The 17,416-nt window shown below is 49.0% G+C and overlaps 1 protein-coding gene across 1 annotated transcript; it reads right to left on the bottom strand.

The window, feature by feature from the left end:
* Positions 1-285: 285 nt before the first annotated feature.
* On the bottom strand, positions 286-13,820 carry LOC104352262 (interleukin-20-like). Its single transcript, XM_086476739.1, has 8 exons — positions 13,756-13,820; positions 13,516-13,681; positions 3,494-3,606; positions 2,060-2,258; positions 1,884-1,949; positions 954-1,106; positions 471-545; positions 286-363 (listed from the first exon to the last, which is right to left on the bottom strand). The coding sequence occupies exons 1-8, from the start codon at positions 13,818-13,820 to the stop codon at positions 286-288; spliced, it is 915 nt and encodes a 304-aa protein (XP_086332865.1).
* Between the last annotated feature and the right edge of the window lie 3,596 nt (positions 13,821-17,416).

The raw sequence follows: 17,416 nt of genomic DNA on the forward strand, positions 1-17,416 counted from the left end.
CTTCCAGATTTTCCCTTGGAGAGCATCCTTTGACAGGAGTCAGGTAAGCGCGTGCTGCGCTGATTTGATCAAACTCAGTCTTTCCATCTTAATGCGAGACTCTGCTGATGCGTTCACCTGCGCACCTGGCTAGCGACACACTCCGTGCTGGACTGACCACAGCCACGTTCAGTGAGAAACCGCACGGGTACAGCACGATGTTTTCCCGACCTCCGCAGCTATGCGCAGCGTCCCAGCAGCTTCGTTAGCCCCGGCCGCTGGCGGGTCGTTAATGCCTCCTGCTCTCTAACGAGATTTCTCCATCCAGTCTAGCAGAATGTCCAGCTCACCCAGGGATTTAATTGCTGCAGATGTGACATTCAGCTGAAATGATATGCAGGAGCCAGTGGTGGGCAAAGACAGTGAGAACAACCCAGTGTAAAGAGAACCCGAACACCTGCGTTAGTAACTAGGCTTAGTAATCAACTTACCGCCTCGTAGTTCACACGTATTTGCTTAAATTTCTCGGTGGATTCCTCTCCGCACGTGCACTTTTTTTGCTCATGCTAGAAAAATAAGAGAGAATTCACTCGTCTGGGGAGTTCGTTTTTAAAAATCAGAGATCGCTTCCCAGTTACGCTGGAACTTACTGTGTGGACTGAGACCTTGTTAAACCGTGGAAAAGGCTGCAGGTCCTTAAAATAGACTTCAGCTAAGAACAGAGTTTACTTTGGTAGACAGAGGGACAGGATAAATATTGTTCTTGAGAACTAACATGGAAATTGGCTGATGAGTGGGCAAGTATAAAAATTTCTCAGCAGACATATGTGCTCTTCACGTCATGCTTCTCTGCATTCTTGTTAAAACCACTTTTGTAAATAAAGGTTTTGAAACTTTACAAAACAACACTTAGGTTTGTTTATATGCCAAATACTAACAGATGAAACTAAACTGTAGCAATACCCGAGACTTACGCACTGCCCGAGTTTCCTCTTCACACTGAGGAAGGAGTTGGCTATGCTGCTGATTTTTCGGTTGACATACGGATCCTCGGTCTTGCAGTGTTTGAAAACTTTGTCCACGTAGAAGCTGAAGAGGTGATGGGTGATGCAGCACCTATCTGAAGACTTAAGGAATAAATTTCATGTTTAAAAGGTCTGCCAAAGGGCTTTAACCGTGCAGTCGCCAGTCCTTCTGTCCCCGCTAGAGCAAGCCCCCTCTAACACCGAGCACGGCAGCTGAGCACAGCAGGGTGTTTTGACTCATGTAAAGCTTTTTCAGTGGTGCTTGCTGTAAGTTGATAACATATACAGGCAATTATTTTTAGACTGATTTCCAAGACATCCATCCTCAGCAAATCTCATCGAGTCAATAAAATACATAGCCAGTTTTGTAGCTGGGTGGTAGAGGCTGAGACCTGAAGCGGTGGCCCACGTCTAGTGCCTTTGAGTGCAAGACAGCTGCAAAATACTTATTTATAATATGTTTCACTTGCTTTTGGATTCTTTAGTCGCTTTCCACCCAAATCCTCATTCACTTCTCTATGCCGCCACCAGCCGAGGTGGTGGGGAGCCGCAGCTAAAGCTCCTGTAACTGGACGACCACATGCAACCAGAAAAAAATATCATCTCTACCAACCATTTCTGGAAAGAGAGTCATGGTGAAAGCCCGGTGCAGGGACTGGCAGTGGGACACCCACCTCTTTTCACATACGTGATCCTCATCACTTTATCCTCCCTGACCTGCACTGTCTGCCAGCGTCTGTGTTTCTCAGGAACTTAGAAGTCACGGTACTGAAGAACTTCCCCAAACGCCCTGAGCTGGTACACCTCATGACTGGTGTTTGGGGGCTGGCTGGTCAAAATTATTCAGAGAAAAACCGGAGACACGGTGAGGACTCCTACCTTAACCTTGTGCAGAGAATGGGGGTGAGACAAGATGCTGAGGGTCCTGATGCGGTCTCTGGCTTGCTGCTTGGGAGAAAACAGAGATGGTGAGGTACACGCTGGCTCCACAGGGCTCCAGGAGCAGCTGGCTAAAGAGCTTCCCCAGCTCCACAAGAGCCCGGAGCAATACTTACGATGTTGGCTTTAATTGCGGTGAAACCAGACCTAATCTCAGTCACACTCACTGGAACCCTGCAGGGCCCAAAGTGGAAGATTTTAGTCCCGGCTGTCGGCATCAAATTCAACCAGCACGACATGGAGAAGAGGCAGAGGAGCCAGCGGGATCCCTCCATGCTGCTGCGGGATGCAAGTGCAGCCGACTTCTTGGGAGACCTGCTCAAGGAAGACAACATTGCCTCACTGTCTTCCCTAAATAATATGATTGTGATGTTTATGAAAATATAGATATTTTATATAGCACTTGTATGTGTACATGTGTATTAATAAAAACCCACACTGACTATGATCCCTTATCCATTTTTTTACTCCTCGTGTGCAAGAGAAAAAATCAAATAAAAGCAAATATCGAACAGAAGATCACAAAAGAAGAAAAAAAAAACAAAAAACAAAAAACAAACCGAAACAGTAAAGGATTGCATGTAAATAGACAAAGTTTTTCTAAAAATTTTCATCAGAAAAATCAATACAGCTAAATTAAACTTTTAAAAGTCTACTGACTCAGAAGCAGCAGGAGGTAACTGCGACTGGAAGCAGCAGATCCCCATGTATGATCGGAAAAGAAAATGCTTTTCCTCAGCAATAGCATACTTCAAATGCAAGTTCCGTCAGCACATTAAGGTTATTAATGAAAAAAACACCTTTCAGAGAGACATTATAGGAATACAAGGAGATATGTATAAGCACATAGAGCAAAAGGATAAAATCAGTATTTTACCTTGTTCTTTGATGTGAGTTCACCTGTCTCGCTGGTGTCTGACCTGAAGAGCACTGAAGAACACCTTTTTATCCAGGTATTGGGAGGAAATAATTCTTGGATTAACTTTTGGGATTTTTCTTGCTTTTCCCAGCATGTATTTCCCTTTGTAATTTACTGAATTAATGAGCTAGTGAAAGGGACCAGCTCTCTCACCCACAGGTATTTCCATAATCTACGGAGGCGGGAAGTCTTGGCATTGCCATGTCATTGTTCATTTGGGAAGAAGGATGAGACCAAAAGGAGGGTCCATCATGGGGGTTACATCCCCAAAATGCCAAGCTCAGGGGCTCCCCCTGGCATGGAGATGCGCTGCCAATCCCCTCCTGGAAAGGGGCCATTCCTGGCTCATCACAGAGGTGTTGGGATGCGGGAAGCAGAGTGGCATCACCCCCCTGGGATGCCAGTGGTCCAAACACCCGAAGGTGGGAGGGTTTCTGGCACGAGGACATTGTGCCCGAGTAGTGTGACTCAGAAAGTTGGAAGACCTTTCTCAGACGTCACTGTCCCGGCACGTGGGTCCTTCCCCCGCTGGGTACAGTGAACCCTGCTCTCAGCCTTGCTCCTCAGGTGAGCGCACACTTATCTCCCTGGGCACGTCCCTGCTATTTGGAGACCGGAGTTGCGCAGGTACGAGAGGGCAAGGCTTTGGGACCACACAGCTCCCACCTGGGTGCCAGAAGTCACTTGGATTTCAGGAGCACGGATGACCGACGTGATCATTATGCACAGTCCAAAACTATCACCCTGCAGAAGGAGACAGAAATGTCACTCAAACCTTTAAAAGTCCACCAGCCCAGCAGCAGCAGGGAAGTTTTACCCGCCAGCAAAGACTTTCCCGGCAAAGTCTATGGTTACCCTGCCGCAAGCATTAGCTGCTGATCAAAACCGATGCAGCCAAGGTCCTTGAGCAGACCAGGCACGTTCTCATACCAATGTCTCAAATCCAGACTGTCCTCAAGGAACCAAGGTTCGCCAGCTGGGGCATGCTGTCACAGGGATGTGGCAGTACTGGTGCAAAACCCAGGCTGGTTCACTGTGCTGTCGGCTCTGAGGTTAGTTCGGTTGTTTCTGTAACCCCCCTGGAGACAGCAAAGTTCAGTCTACAAACGAATATGAGCAGTTAAAAAAACTTCTTGGACTACCTGTACTCAGGAGGGAAGGTCAGATGGATTTAAAGGGCATGGAGGTGACAAATACACCCCTCTAATCCCGCAGCCGTGATGCTCTGGGTGAGAGCAGCAGCCCGAGCCTGTGTCTGTTGCAACGCAGGTCTATCTTGTGTGCCACTGCCTGTGGGCCAGGGCTGTTGTGTAAAGTTTTGCTGGGTGAGCAATTTACTGATAACCAAGCTCAATCCTGAGCGCATATCCGTCATCGGCGGAAGACTAGGCAAATGGATTTTATGCCCAGGCTAGTCATAGTGTTGCATACAGTATTGCTGAAACCACCCCAAATGCCCCCTGTGCCTTCACACTGTAAATCAGCCAAAAGGCAGGTCCAAATCTGCAGCAGGTTGCATTCATCCTTGCTGAGGTGTTGGAGGGATCCTCAGCACCCCAAGTTGTTAATCTCTGCCGCCCTCCCCCAACTCCCAGCTGCTGCCTGTAATTGAAGCAAACGTTTTGCTTGGAGCAGCGGAAGCGGCCCCGGCAGCGTTCCCAGGCAGCCCGGTGCACACCCAGCCTCGGTGAGGAAACGGGAGGAAAAGGCAATGAGTTCTTACTTAATTATGCAAATTGGGGATGAAAAGAAGGGATTTCTTTTCTTCTTTTTTCCTTTTGATGACTGAACTGATGCTCAAGACAGGTCAGCCAAATGCCAGCAGGCAAGAAACAGTCACGGGTTAAAAACTGGCAGCCAGGCTGGTGGAGGAAAGATGCTGGGGTGATACGGGAACAGAGGCGAAATGGTGTATTATTGGGGTCCAGAGCCTTGCTCCATTACAGACCTCTGCGTGGTCCTGGGCGGGCGTCCCTTGGCCTCTCTGTCCTGTCCCTGACCACTCGCAAAGTGGAGGCAACAGAGTGACCGCGAGGGCAAGGAGGAGAATAACCACGTCAGAGCGGTGGAGACAGCCCGGAGACTTAAAAACCAAAAATGAAAAAGGATGTGTGCGATGATGGTGACTGAGTACCCCAAGTGCTGGACCTGGAGGGGGGTCCAAACCCCTCATTTTTCAGAGCAGATGGGATGGCATCAGCAGGGATCTCGGCGCGTGTTGGACCAAGTCCTGATGGAAGCGAATCACCCAGGCCTGGCTTTCCCCTGGCAGCCTGCCTAAGGGAGGCTCTCATCTACCTTCCAGCTACAGCAGCATGAAAATATCCTCAATAAAACAGCACACCTTTTTTTGTATGCTCTGGGAAGGAAAAGAAGAAACAGGAATTTCTGAAACAGAGCAGCGTGATGATGCAGAAGAGCTCTGACAGTAAAATGGGAACTGACACCCCCAGATGCTCTCAGGATAATTAAGCCTTTTGCATACTGCAGTGCTGGGGAACCTGCTGGGAGCAGGGAAGCGCTCCTCTCCCCAGGAACCCTTCCAGGCAACCGCCAGCTAACGGGTGAGGGCTTCTCCCTTGGGATTTTATGGTAGGCAAATTGTGACACACTAAAAGTACTTACGACCCAAATGACAAGCAAAGGCAGCGCAGAGGGTTGTTAGCCAGCTGCTGCCATGCCAGGGCTTTAAAAACCGAGCCCCGTGGGTCATTAGCTTGTCTGAGAAATCATTTATGCGAAGTGCGTGGTGAGCAGCACAGCTCCTGCCCATCTCACGTCTGCAGCAGAACAACCCGAAAAGGCACAAAATGGGCTGGCAGCCCGGCGGGGCCGAAGGGAACATCCTGGAAAACAACCCTCGGAGCAGCCTCTTGGACTGCTCCGGCTCTCGGCAGCTCCGGCCGCTGCCAGGACCGATGCTCAGCCTCGCCCCGCCGAGCAGGCGGCCACGTTCGCATCTCTGCCACCGAGCAGAGCTGGCATCACTGCTGTGGTAACAGAAACCTCTCAGTAACAGCAGAAAGCACCAGACGGCTGCAGACAAATGGCTTGGTGAAATGACTAACAAAGTAGAGGTTCCTGGAGAGCCCAGGAGCACGACAGGAGACGAGACACCTACTCACCGACGGCCGCTTATGTCGGGGAAACTCAGCAGCAGCTCCCAGCCCTGCTCCAGGGGCTCCAGGGGCTGGAGAGCCGTGCCCTGTGCACGCCGCTTACCGTAGGTTGCCGCAGTCCTGCTAGGCGTGATCCAGAGCTGACCCAATTTTATTCAATATTTCAAGTATCCAAAAGCTTTTGTTTTATCCTAAAAAAATTCTTTAAAAAAAAAGTAATCGAGCTGTTCCGACCTGAAAGAGCCATGCTGTCAAGAACTGACCACAGGCACAAGTTAACACTGGGTTTCCAGTAAAGTGTTTCAGAGTGATAAGGTACAGGTTTCAACAGCGCATTTCAATGCAGTTTCATGCTATAAGAAGATCTGATAATGCTTCACAGACTACTCTTGGCTCGCCATTCTTTGTCCTTACTTACCCTTCACATCAGGTTTAGGTACACCAGCATTTCGGATGTGAGGCTGATGATGGTTTGTACACAGATCCCCAGAACTAAACAAGTGAATGATAGAAAAGCCTCCAATAATTATAACAAAAGAAAAATCGCGATTTAGTAACAAAGTCTATCAGCAATATCTGAACTCAGGAACTCTTCTTGACATCCTTCAGGACAAGATCTGCAAAAACCAACTTGGCCACCTGAAACAAAAATGCTTGTAGGATTTTACAGCTCTCCTGGTAATGCTGTAGCCCAACAAACCCCGTGCCAAAGGAATGTAATTCCATTCTCACAGGCAGAAGAAAACATTTCTACTTGTTTTTTATGCACTACTGTAATTTCTTGCACACTTGTAGTAGTGTAAATTGTCAGACAGCCCTACCCTAATCATAGCTGGGTGCAAATGGGAAGACTGACTGCAGCAGTGGTGCTGTGCTGCAGCTCTGAGCGGTTCCGAGCACCTTAAAAATCAGAGGTTTAATTGCCACGGAACCACCTGGCCCTCCAGTCCAGAGCCCATTTCAAATCTCATTCGAACAAGTGCTGATCTGACACAGCCCTCTTGAAACCCAGGGATTCACACCAGCACCCAGATGGGTGTCACCCGCCCCGTTGTCACTCTTTCCATTAGCTTCTGCACCAACGCGCTTCGCTCTTCGTGATGGAAACAAGCTCTGCGGCTGCCAGCACCTTCTCCCAGCTTCTGAAAAATCTGGCTGCTCTTCTCCCTCTTAATCAGTAGCTCATTATTGACAGAAACCAGGGGCTGGTTACCGAGCCCGCTCGCCAGCCCTGCCGCTTGCTCAGCCCCAGGTCTGCAATGCTGCTGACAAAAGTAAAAAATTGTTTTTCTCGGTAAACTCGACAAATGACTCGGAACAAAGTTGGCAAGGAGTTATCGGCTGATGGATGTGGTACATCGTGTGCCCTCTTCTCAGTCACGTTTCTAACCATAACCACCTGAATAATTCTGAAAATCAAACACTGAGCACTGCCTTTTAGGGAGCAGCAGGCTAAGCACAGCTCAGCTTAATGAAGTGCAACCTTTATTCAGCCAAGCTCAAGAGCTGTCCAAAGCCAAGGGAGCAAAACTTCAGGCTGTTTTCCAGGATCTCTTCCTGAGCGGCTCGCAGGGGACAGGGCTCTCAGCAGCTTTAGGATTTCCCCTTGCGGGCAGAGCAGCTCTTTTCCCAGCACTGAGGAGATGAAAGATTTCGGGAGAGCCTGGGAGAGTGTCCCCTACCCTGAGATGATGTCTCAATCATCCTGATTGAGGGCATCGCCCATGACTGTCCCTCTTCGGCTGTTTCTGTTACCTACAGCCCAGCCCAGGGTGTCCCCAGGCACATGTCTCATCAGAAAGGGGACAAAGCCACCTCCCCGGGGAGCATCACCCCATTGCTATGGGTGCCTCGGGCTCACCCCATCCTTGGCCGGGTCATGGTCAGCTCCCAGCTGCACAGGGCTGCATGTCACAGAAAATGATGCTGCCTCAGCCACCACCTTCACGGAGCAGATGTGACACTCGTCTGCATGACTCATCGATGGCAGCGCTGCCAACGAGCCAGGATTTCACCAAAGAGGGTAAAGAAAAACGCAAAAAAAGAGTGCACTCCCCCCTCCCCACCCCCCTCTAAGAGTCACCTTTGTGGAAGAGGAAAAGTGTGGTGGAGGATCTCGTACACCTACATATCTGTTCTGCAGAAAACCATTGATTTAGTCACTAGGGTGGGGGGTGTTGAAGGTTAGATGCTTGCTTCCCCTGTTTTAATAAAATGTTAACTCATATTTTGGTTATCATAAATGGCATCTTCCCCAAAGGGAAATGCATATTTCAGGTCTTTACAGTTTAATAACACAGCTAAAGAGCAGCTCCTGCTCGCTTTCCTTCGACTGGCCAGCACTTGGGTTTCAGCAGCCGCCTCTGTGCCCAGGGGTTCCTCTGCAAAGTGCGTGTTCAGAAAGGGGTGAGTCCAGCCAAAGGGCCGCTGTGCTCAAAATCAGGCAAGTGCATGAGCTTTGTGCGATGCTAGGGACCAGCCCAGGGGAGTTCAACACATCCCTGCTCAATTCAGGAACTGGCTGGAGAATCAAATTGCTCTCAGGAAATTTCCCCCCCAAAACTGCAATAGCTCAGGAGTTATCCGAAAGGTTTAGCAGCTCGATCCTTGGGTGCCTGTCACTCTCTTGTGGTCATTTCAGCAAGATTTCCCAGCCAGAGAGTGATTTTTGATTAATTTTTTTCCTTTTTTTTTCCCCACCATGTTAAAGAAATTGGCTAATTCGGCAAAAATTGAGGTACAGCTGCCTGCAAAGCACTGCCCTGCCGTTGAAGATGAACAGAAGCGTCCACGAGAGAACGGTGTAAAGCCCAACGCCCATGCCGAGGTTTGAACCCATCTCCAAACGTGCTCGAGCTTCAAAGACTCATATCTTCCAGCGAGATTGAACACAGGCTTAATGAATGAGGCTTTTTCATTTTCCAGGAGGTTTCAGAAGTTTTTTGATGTGGCCGTCTGACCTATTAGCAATTGGGCTTCTCTAAGCAAACATCATGCCAGTGTATAGGAAATGCTGAAGTACAAAGTTTCAAGCTGCCTGAAGCACCCTTGCTGGCCTGCGAGGCTGCGCGCTGCTGGGAGGACCAAGACTTCACAGAGAAATGAAACCTTCTTGAAAGACCTTTCTGAGGGAGAGCGCTATGATCAGCGAATATGAAAAACAATCTAAGCGAATCAAACTTCCACTTTTAAAACCCACAAGAAGCCCCCATGCGCATCTGCCCTTAAAAATTTATATTTCTGTTTACTCGCTTCTAATTTTAAACTTTTTTCTCTCTTGCAATTAGCACTACCATCGTGATTCGCATTACCAGCCGTCTTGACGCTTCAAAGGTTGCTGCAGTCCTGGTGGGCTCCCGTGGACACTGGGTTACATTATTGGCAGAGCAAGTTTACACCTTGGAAAGCGGGCAATCTAAAAGAGACACGAGATAGAGAATCAAAGAGGAGACAAAAATAAAATTAGCCAAAACTGAAGCAAACAGCTCATTCAAAGGACAGGGATTTTTCTACAGGGAGCATGAACAGTCAAAGAAAACGGCGTCAGCTGCCAGGCGCTGCCTGTAGCATGTAGAGATTTAAAGAGAACAATAATCACACGGGATAGAACAGTAGCACGGGCGCAGTGATCAGGGCTAATCCAGGCCTGCACCCCCAGGTAAGCAACAGCAGCACAAAGACTGACACGCACGAGGCACAGCGGGCAAGGTCACTGCTAGGCTTGGGGCTGTTTCTTGCTGTCACTTCCCCCACTTCCTCCTCCAAAGCTTCAGACAAGAGCTTTGCACGGCCTGGCTTTTCAAATAATCACAGTGATGCCCAGGAGAGGAGAGAAACATCCATCCCATACGCTGCCGCTGTCACTGCCACCGAGACCAACGCTGCCAGCAGCGCCGACACCGCTGGGGCCAGCCCCGCAGGGCAGATCCCAGCCCATGGTCTGCTGGAACGCAGGTACCTGTCGCCCAGCTCTCCCGTTCCTCCCATCCTTACGTTTGGAAGAACTGAACACTGATGCGGTAGCAAAAGTCAAGCAGGGCATTTTTGAGGAAACCGAGCTTGGCCTGGGGTTTGAGCAAGCGAGCGAGCTGGCTGCCCCCCGCAGCGCCTGGGTTTGCCCAGGAGGGTAAAACGTGCTGATGGTGCAGGAAATAAATGATGCCTAATAGAGGAGAAACTGAGTGATTGCTGCTATCAGCTCAAGTTTTGAATTATCTGGGGAGCAAATGAATCACTCCAATAGCCAGAGCTGTCATAGATTTAGCTTTCACCAAAACCGAAACTTATGTTTCAGTAAATTAGCTGTGGATTCTGTACATAACCCAGCTCTTAAATACAGGTTTCAGTTTTGGCTGGGTTAATATTGCCTTGAGTACATATTAACTCAGGACTTGAATCAGTCTCAATTTCACAACCGTGAGGGGCCAAAGCTGGTTTCGTTGGCGCTGGATGCGTGCGAACCCATGCGGAAGCAGCCCGAAGGCGGGCAGGGCCGAGAGCTCTGCCTGCTCCAGCCCCAGCTCGAGGGCAGAGAGAGGCGGGAGGGTGAGGACAGCAAAAAAAAAAAAAAGGCTTTTTCTGGCACGTCACAGCCACGCGGCTTCCCTACGTCCTACCTTGTTTGATAATACACGTCCTGTGGAAATGAGCAAAAACCAGGCAAATTGGCACCAAATCCCCAGGAGCAGGCACGAGGCGCCAGCATTGGAAAGTCTCCTGTGCTGTTTTCCCACCTCCTGTTTGCGTAATTCCTTTCATCCAGGCTGACCTGTCAGAGGTGTATCCCTCCCCACACAGGAGCTGCACAACCACCCGGCCCAGCTCATGCGGGAGGGTGGGCTAACGAACGTAGCTAGGGCTTGCCTAACGAGGAGCAACACGACAGACAGTGCCCCAAGCAAATGTCACGGGGAGCAAAACCATTGGGGCACCAGAGGAGGGTTTAGGAGGTGAAAGATGCCCCTGTGAGCTGTACCTGCAGGGTAAGAGGACAATCTTCCCCGGACTGATCGGGATGATTTCTCCTTTGAGCTCTACAGGGTGGCTTGAGGAGATGGAAGGGAAGAGTGCAGCCCTCCTGTTAAATTCAAGGTGCTCTCCAGAAGGCGTGTGGGCAGAGCCACCGCTGCTGCCAACGCACCCTGCAGCGGGGCCATGCGCAGCACCGGATTGCCCACAGAAGGTGTTTCAGCCCCGGGATAAGCGGGAGACCCCACACCAGCTGCCCTGGGGTTCCACCAGCCCCTCCAGAACACAACGCCTGTTCACAAAGTCCCTACTGAGACCTGCACATCCCAAAAGCACCTAAAGGTTTGTCCCACCCTGAGCCTTGCATTGTCCTCAGCAGTGGGAGAGCCGCCTCTTTCGCCATCCATCACAGGCACCGTTTGCTTCTAAGTATAAATTCTTGAAAAATCATGCTACGAGGCAAGGTTAATCTTTCCACAGGTTTCTCCCCCCGTATGCCCCTGCGCTGGCACCCACGGGGAGCACCGGCTCGGCCGCAGGACTCCAGCCTCCCCACCACAGCGTGGGCAGAGCCACACAGGCTCAGCCCTTGGCTAACCAGAGCGCCCTCTGGTCTTGGTGGAAATCTGAAGACTTGGTCACTTGCAGCACGTTTCTCCGCTGCACAAAGTGACTGGCAAAACCCCTTTCAGCCATAAATACAAATTGCAAGGATTACAATATAGAGTCAATTACATTTGACTCTGTATTTTCAGCCAACACGCTCTTCCGAGGAGCGGGCGATGATCTGCCAGGCTCTCCTTTCCCAACAGGCAGGAGACAGCTAGCAGAGGAAGTTTGCTTCAGATCTTTTTTCTTCTTCTTCTTTCTTCTTTTTTTTAAACACCATTTTCAGTGAGAGGGGTTTTCCACCCTTCAGATTCATCTTCCACTTCCCAGTTAGTGCCCTCAAAAGCTTCGGTGCCTGGTCCTGTTACTGAAGTAAACCTTCCTTGGACTTCCACAAAAAGATGAATCCCAGGCAAATTTCCAAAGAAGCACAATGAGACCAGTGCTGAGCAGAAGCGGAGCAGACACCCCAGCTCCCGTGGAGGGAAGCAGGCCATACCCCCGGGAGCAATGCGATCTCAGTAATGGCTTTTCACTTGCTGGACTCCACTGCTTTCGTAACTCAAGTTCGTGTTTCCTTTGGGTCTCTATCTTGAGATACCTCACGAGAGAAACAGCCAGGTTACATCACTTGCTCTCTTTGTTCAGGAAAAAAAACAAAAAAGGAGAAAAGAGAGGGGGGATCTGTATGCACAGAGGTAGGAAGTTATGAACAAAACATTTTAAACCGTCTGAAGCCTCTGAAAAGCACATCTGATGGATCATTTTTTAATCAAAAAATCTCTGCTTACACAGAAGTTGTACAAGGTTATTCTTCCTCCACCTACCCGTGGCACAGCAGGACGCCCACCCTGTGCTGAGGCTGTTAATTAGAAATTCCTCAACTTAAAATAAACAAATTCTAAGGAAAAAAAAACAACTTTGAACAATTCTATTTTAATGCGTTATTCTCTGAAAGGGCAGCAGTGTCAGCAGCACCCTCTGAGCTGAATATTCTGGGAATTCGCATCACGGAACTTGTTCCCTTTGCCCTGGCTTCTCAGGGGGGCCTCCGAAATGCCAGATTTGAATACAGCCTTGCAGGGCCATCGCTATTTCTTTTCTGGCTGAGTAATGCACCGAAGCGCAGAGCCTGGGCTTCAGCCTGCGCAGAACAGCTCGCAGGAGAGTCCCAGGGGTCACGGCTTTATCACACGGATGATTTCGGGACAGAAAGCCACAGCAGGGGCGCGGGGAAATCCCCCGGCAGCACCGGGGATGCTGCAGCATCCCTGGCAGCCCTGGGGATGAGCCGCCATCACGTGCGGCGTTGCCGGCCACGGCACGTGCTTGTCTGCACTTTGGGGGGTGGAAAAGAAAGCCCAGGATTTCTCAAACCATGATAACTAGTTTCTGTCTTATGACATTCACAGCTGTATATAGCGTGTATTTGTGTTATTGGTCAGAGTGTTGACGCTAAGTCATGACAAAACAAAGTTCTCCAGAAGATCCACACACCCCAGTAATACCAAAATTAGAAAAAAGAAACTCATCAAAACAGCACTCGTGAAATGACCTGTTCAAGACAGGAATTGCTCAAAATTGCCCTGTAGGATGCTCAAAAAAAAAAAAAAAAAAAAAAAAAAAAAAAGGCAGTGCAAGAGATATTTGGGCAAGTCAAAATAGATCATATGTTCAGGGGTTTTTTTGCATGCTTTTACCTTCTTAACTCACCTGCCAACACACTTGTGTGAGAAGGCCTTGTTCGTCCTCCCTGCTCACTCAGAGCACACACTCCCCACTCCCTGAAATGCCAGTGCCAAGATCTCACTGGTTTCTATAAGGTCAGAAACAGGACAGGGCTGCGAGCATCAGAAAATCCCTGCCAACCACTTATTTCAGTAGAAAAGACAGGAGAAGGAAGGTAATAACACCTCCATTTGTAACTGCTCCCTTGCGGAGCAGAAAAGAGCCTCACATGGACGAGGGCAGCACCATCTACCTGGCAGACGGCCTGGTGCTGCTTCAGTGGGCTTGTTAGAAGACCATAAGAAGACCCAAGAGGGTGTTGCAGCAGCACCAACCTCACCCACCACTCCGCACACTCATTGCAGAGTGGCTTAAAATGGCAAAGTGCATGTAACCTGGGGGAAAAAAAGCATAGCTTGGTCTTCTAGGTTGGCAGAGGACACCCTGATATCCCAGGGCAGGATATTACACAGGGATGTCATTCTCAATCTGCCTCATAGGCTGCAGCAAACTTCCAAATATTGGGAGTTTCATGTACGCAATTAACAAAGTGCAAATATTTCTCAGTTAAGTTGATCACTAAAACACTGAATCCACAGATGAGAGGCAGTGTCCATTACTTGATGCTTTTATGTGACGATTCCAGCTTAATTTAGATCAAATGGAAGTTCTGAACCTGCTAAGAACTTCTTATGTAAGGCTCTCTCTATGTCATATTAGAAATCACGTTAGAGGTCACAATAATGTCTTCTATTCATGATTAGTAACATATATCTGGTTGCTTAGATATTACAAGACAAAACAATGACATTGGTTAAATTTCCAAAGAGTAATTTGGGATTTACCTGTTGAGGTCGATATGAGTCACATTGCCAATTTTGACAAGGGTGCTAGAAAGCAGGTTTCCAGAAGTGAAAAATCCGACGTCATGACTTGCCAGCAAAGAAAAATCTTGACTTAAAAAAAAAAAAAAGGCTGTCCACTTGATGCTTCACCCATCAGGAACTGTTAGTCATCAGCGATGGGGCTGCTGAGAGAGCAAATGCTATTGCTTCAAAGCCGCTCTTCACACAAGGTGAATAAAAGGCCACCAAGTCTCTGCTTCCCCCAGAGCGTCACTGACAGCAGATCTCCTGAATCTGAAGGGATGAGAAATGGGGAATTTTTGAAAAGGAAAGAAAGAAACACGCCATTATAATAGCCTGGAAGTCTAGGGGAATCTCCAAGCTGTGTCTAGAATAGACAGTGCATAAAATACACAATGTTCCTTTGTCCAAAAGCAATGGCAGAGACCAAGAAGGCAAAAAAACGTAAAAGCTTGCCCACGTAAAAGCTCACCAGCGTAAGATAAGCTACACACACAGGCAGATGATAGGAAGCGTGAGATGCCACCCTGCTCCAGAGGATGGGACCTCTGAAGACCACTGAGCCCAAATCCTGCTTGTACAGGGTCAGCCAGCGCAGGTTCCCCAGGACCATGTCCAGGACAAACTTTTTCACATGCCCCGCTGTGGGGGAAAAGGATTTACCTAAATGCCTCTGGTTTACCGCAAAAATACAGTTCTGCTGTCCTGCTGAGTGTTTCTTGCGAACACGCAGCTCTCAGCAGCTTGTGGGAGGTGGGGTAAAAGTGTATGAATGGCTTTTGAGTAACACACTTTCCTTCCTGCAATGACCTTCTTGGCAAACATGAAAGCTGTTTCCTAAAGGTTTAGAAATACACCCACGTCCCCCTGACACTCTTTAGGAAAAGGTGCTTTATTCATTCATGCAACCACTTTGTAGTACTGCAGAGTCAATGCATTTCCACAGCAGTAAGCAAGAGTGAGTCAGAGCGAAACTGCACCGTCAAGATCTCTGACACGGCAAAGGAAATACAGGTAAACACAGCGGAGTATCATCTGTGCGCAGGCCAGAGTTTCCTTTGTGGAATGGGCACATCTGGCTTACGCTCGCACCCAAAAAAAAAAAAAAAAAAAAAAAAGAAAATACAAACCAGGTTCCAAAACAGGGAGGAGGGAATTGCACAAGACGGAGAACCGCTCTGCGCACTCTGGGTGTCAAACTGCAATGACTTCATGGAGACCCACAGATTGCTCAAAATAAGAGAGGTTTGGAAACGAGCGCTCAGCTCCTGGGCAGGAAGGAAGGGGGGCTCCCGGCACCCTGCTGCCGCCGCACCAGCGCCCGCTCACGGCGGAGGAGATTCCCATGTGCCCAAAGAACTTTAGCTTTGCAGCCCACAAAAATACCAGCAGCTGAACCTACAGCTGAGGCTGAGAGTGACCCCTCCGCTGCAGGGGAGCCGATTTGCAGAGAAGTCCCTGGGGCTGCATCCTTCACCGAAGGGAGCGGGTTTAGCTCCAGGCTCTGGTCCTGGACCAGGCTGCCCGCGGACCCGCTCCGGGGCACTGCCTCCCGACAGCATCGCGCCCGCTGACCCCACCACAGCAGTTTCAATGCCCTGATGAAACTTAAGCAGCCGTCCAGGTCTTGGCAATGAAGCTTTACCCACCCATGACAGATCGGAGTTAATCCAAAAGAAGCAAAAAAATCTCCCAGGGTGGGAGCTGAGGGAGAAGCAGAGAAACGTGGGATCCTACCAGGGGAAACGGGTTGGGTTTAGGACTACTTGGTTGGGTCTGAACCATCTCCTGCCGCTCACTCTTCTTCTTTCTCATAGCTTCTGCTGGCAGTCAAGGGGAGAAACCGCACGGCTGCGTTAGAGCAGGGGAAGAAAAATGGGTCACGAAATACATGACACAGGCTGTGATTCAGATAAACTAGTGTGCCTGCAGTGATTCACCAGGAGCATGCTTCCTCCTCTCCTCTGGAAGAGGCAACATCAATAACAAAGGGAAAACAAATCAGAACACAAACCCCCACATTTGTCTCCCATTACTAACGTCTCATCCCCTTTACTCTTACTCATACATACGTACACCAAACATTCCCCTCTTTCGGTCCTAAAAATAAAATAAATTTTAAAAATAATAAATATGCAGTCACAAACAATATTCTTCATTTTCCCAGCACCTTTTTTTTTGCAACGAGTTCCTTCGCAGAGGTTTGCAAATTCAACTTAAAAGGAGTTCAGTGCAGTGAAGGAAACAAGAATTGAAGAGATTTGTCCAAAGCAGTGTATTGGAGGCAGCCTGGGAAGAACGCACTACTTCAAAGTAACACGGGAGCTTTCAAGGAAAACCCTCTGATTTCAGAAAGGCCGCACTTATTTCCACTTTCTCTTTCTTGGACAACAGATTCCCAAACGTGCCAGTGAAACCTTTATCACAAGGAAGCAGGGGTGTGTGTACTAATGCATATATAGAAAGAGAGTATGAAAGAGGAAAGCGGAAAACGAGACGTCAGAGGACTTATCTTGAGCTCCAAAACAGTGATTTTACCAGAGCTGGGACAACAAGTCCCAGTGAACACAGTACACCCAGTTCCTAGAGCCAGCACTGGGTTTCTTGAATGGGGCTCGTGTCCGCTTCTAGGAAACGAAATCGGATTGAAAAGCCAGAAAGATGAATATTCATGGTCTGCTCGTACACCCTAACCCCACACACCAAGCACCAACCCTGCTCCCCGCAGCAGCTCTGGGTCAGCCGCCGGGCGGCCGTGCCCAAGCCCTGAGGGACCTGAGCAGCCACGCGGCCCGGCTGGGCTCTGCCACCGCAGCCCGGCCCACGGCAGAACTAATCCTGCCGGCAGCCTGGCACAACCGCAGCTGAAGTCTGGGAGCAGCCTGCGAGCTTGCCCAAGGCAGTGGACGTTCACACCGACTTCAGCAGACACACACATTGACTGAAAGAAAAAAAATAAAATAAAAATTGAGATTATTATTTGTATTTGCAGTGTAGCATTAGAATGCCAAGGGAAGAGACAGTGTAATTGTGCAGGTTCAGTAAAAGCAATGCTGCTGAATTACGCGTGGTGCTGGGGATCCAAAGTGCAGGTTTGATACAGAGGTTTAAAATAGAAACAATTTTTCCCCCGACAATAGGGCATTCATCTAAAAATAACAAGTAACTGTGAGAATGCAGAAGTAGCCTCACACAGCACCTTTTCTTCTCTGCATTATATCTGAAGCTTTCCTCTTTAGCCACATTTAAATTTACAAGAAGCAA

This window comes from Leptosomus discolor, chromosome 21 (assembly GCF_034619465.1).
Source record: "Leptosomus discolor isolate bLepDis1 chromosome 21, bLepDis1.hap2, whole genome shotgun sequence".
Lineage (NCBI taxonomy): Eukaryota > Metazoa > Chordata > Aves > Leptosomiformes > Leptosomidae > Leptosomus > Leptosomus discolor.

Coding starts and splice junctions, on each gene's coding strand:
- LOC104352262 (XM_086476739.1), bottom strand. CDS start 13,820: ATGAAACTCCCAATATTTGGAAGTTTGCTGCAGCCTATGAGGCAGATT. Junction 13,682..13,755: donor ATTGAGAATGACATCCCTGT/GTAATATCCTGC, acceptor TTTTTCCCCCAG/GTTACATGCACTTTGCCATT. Junction 1,107..1,883: donor ATTCTCTGCACAAGGTTAAG/GTAGGAGTCCTC, acceptor TTATTCCTTAAG/TCTTCAGATAGGTGCTGCAT.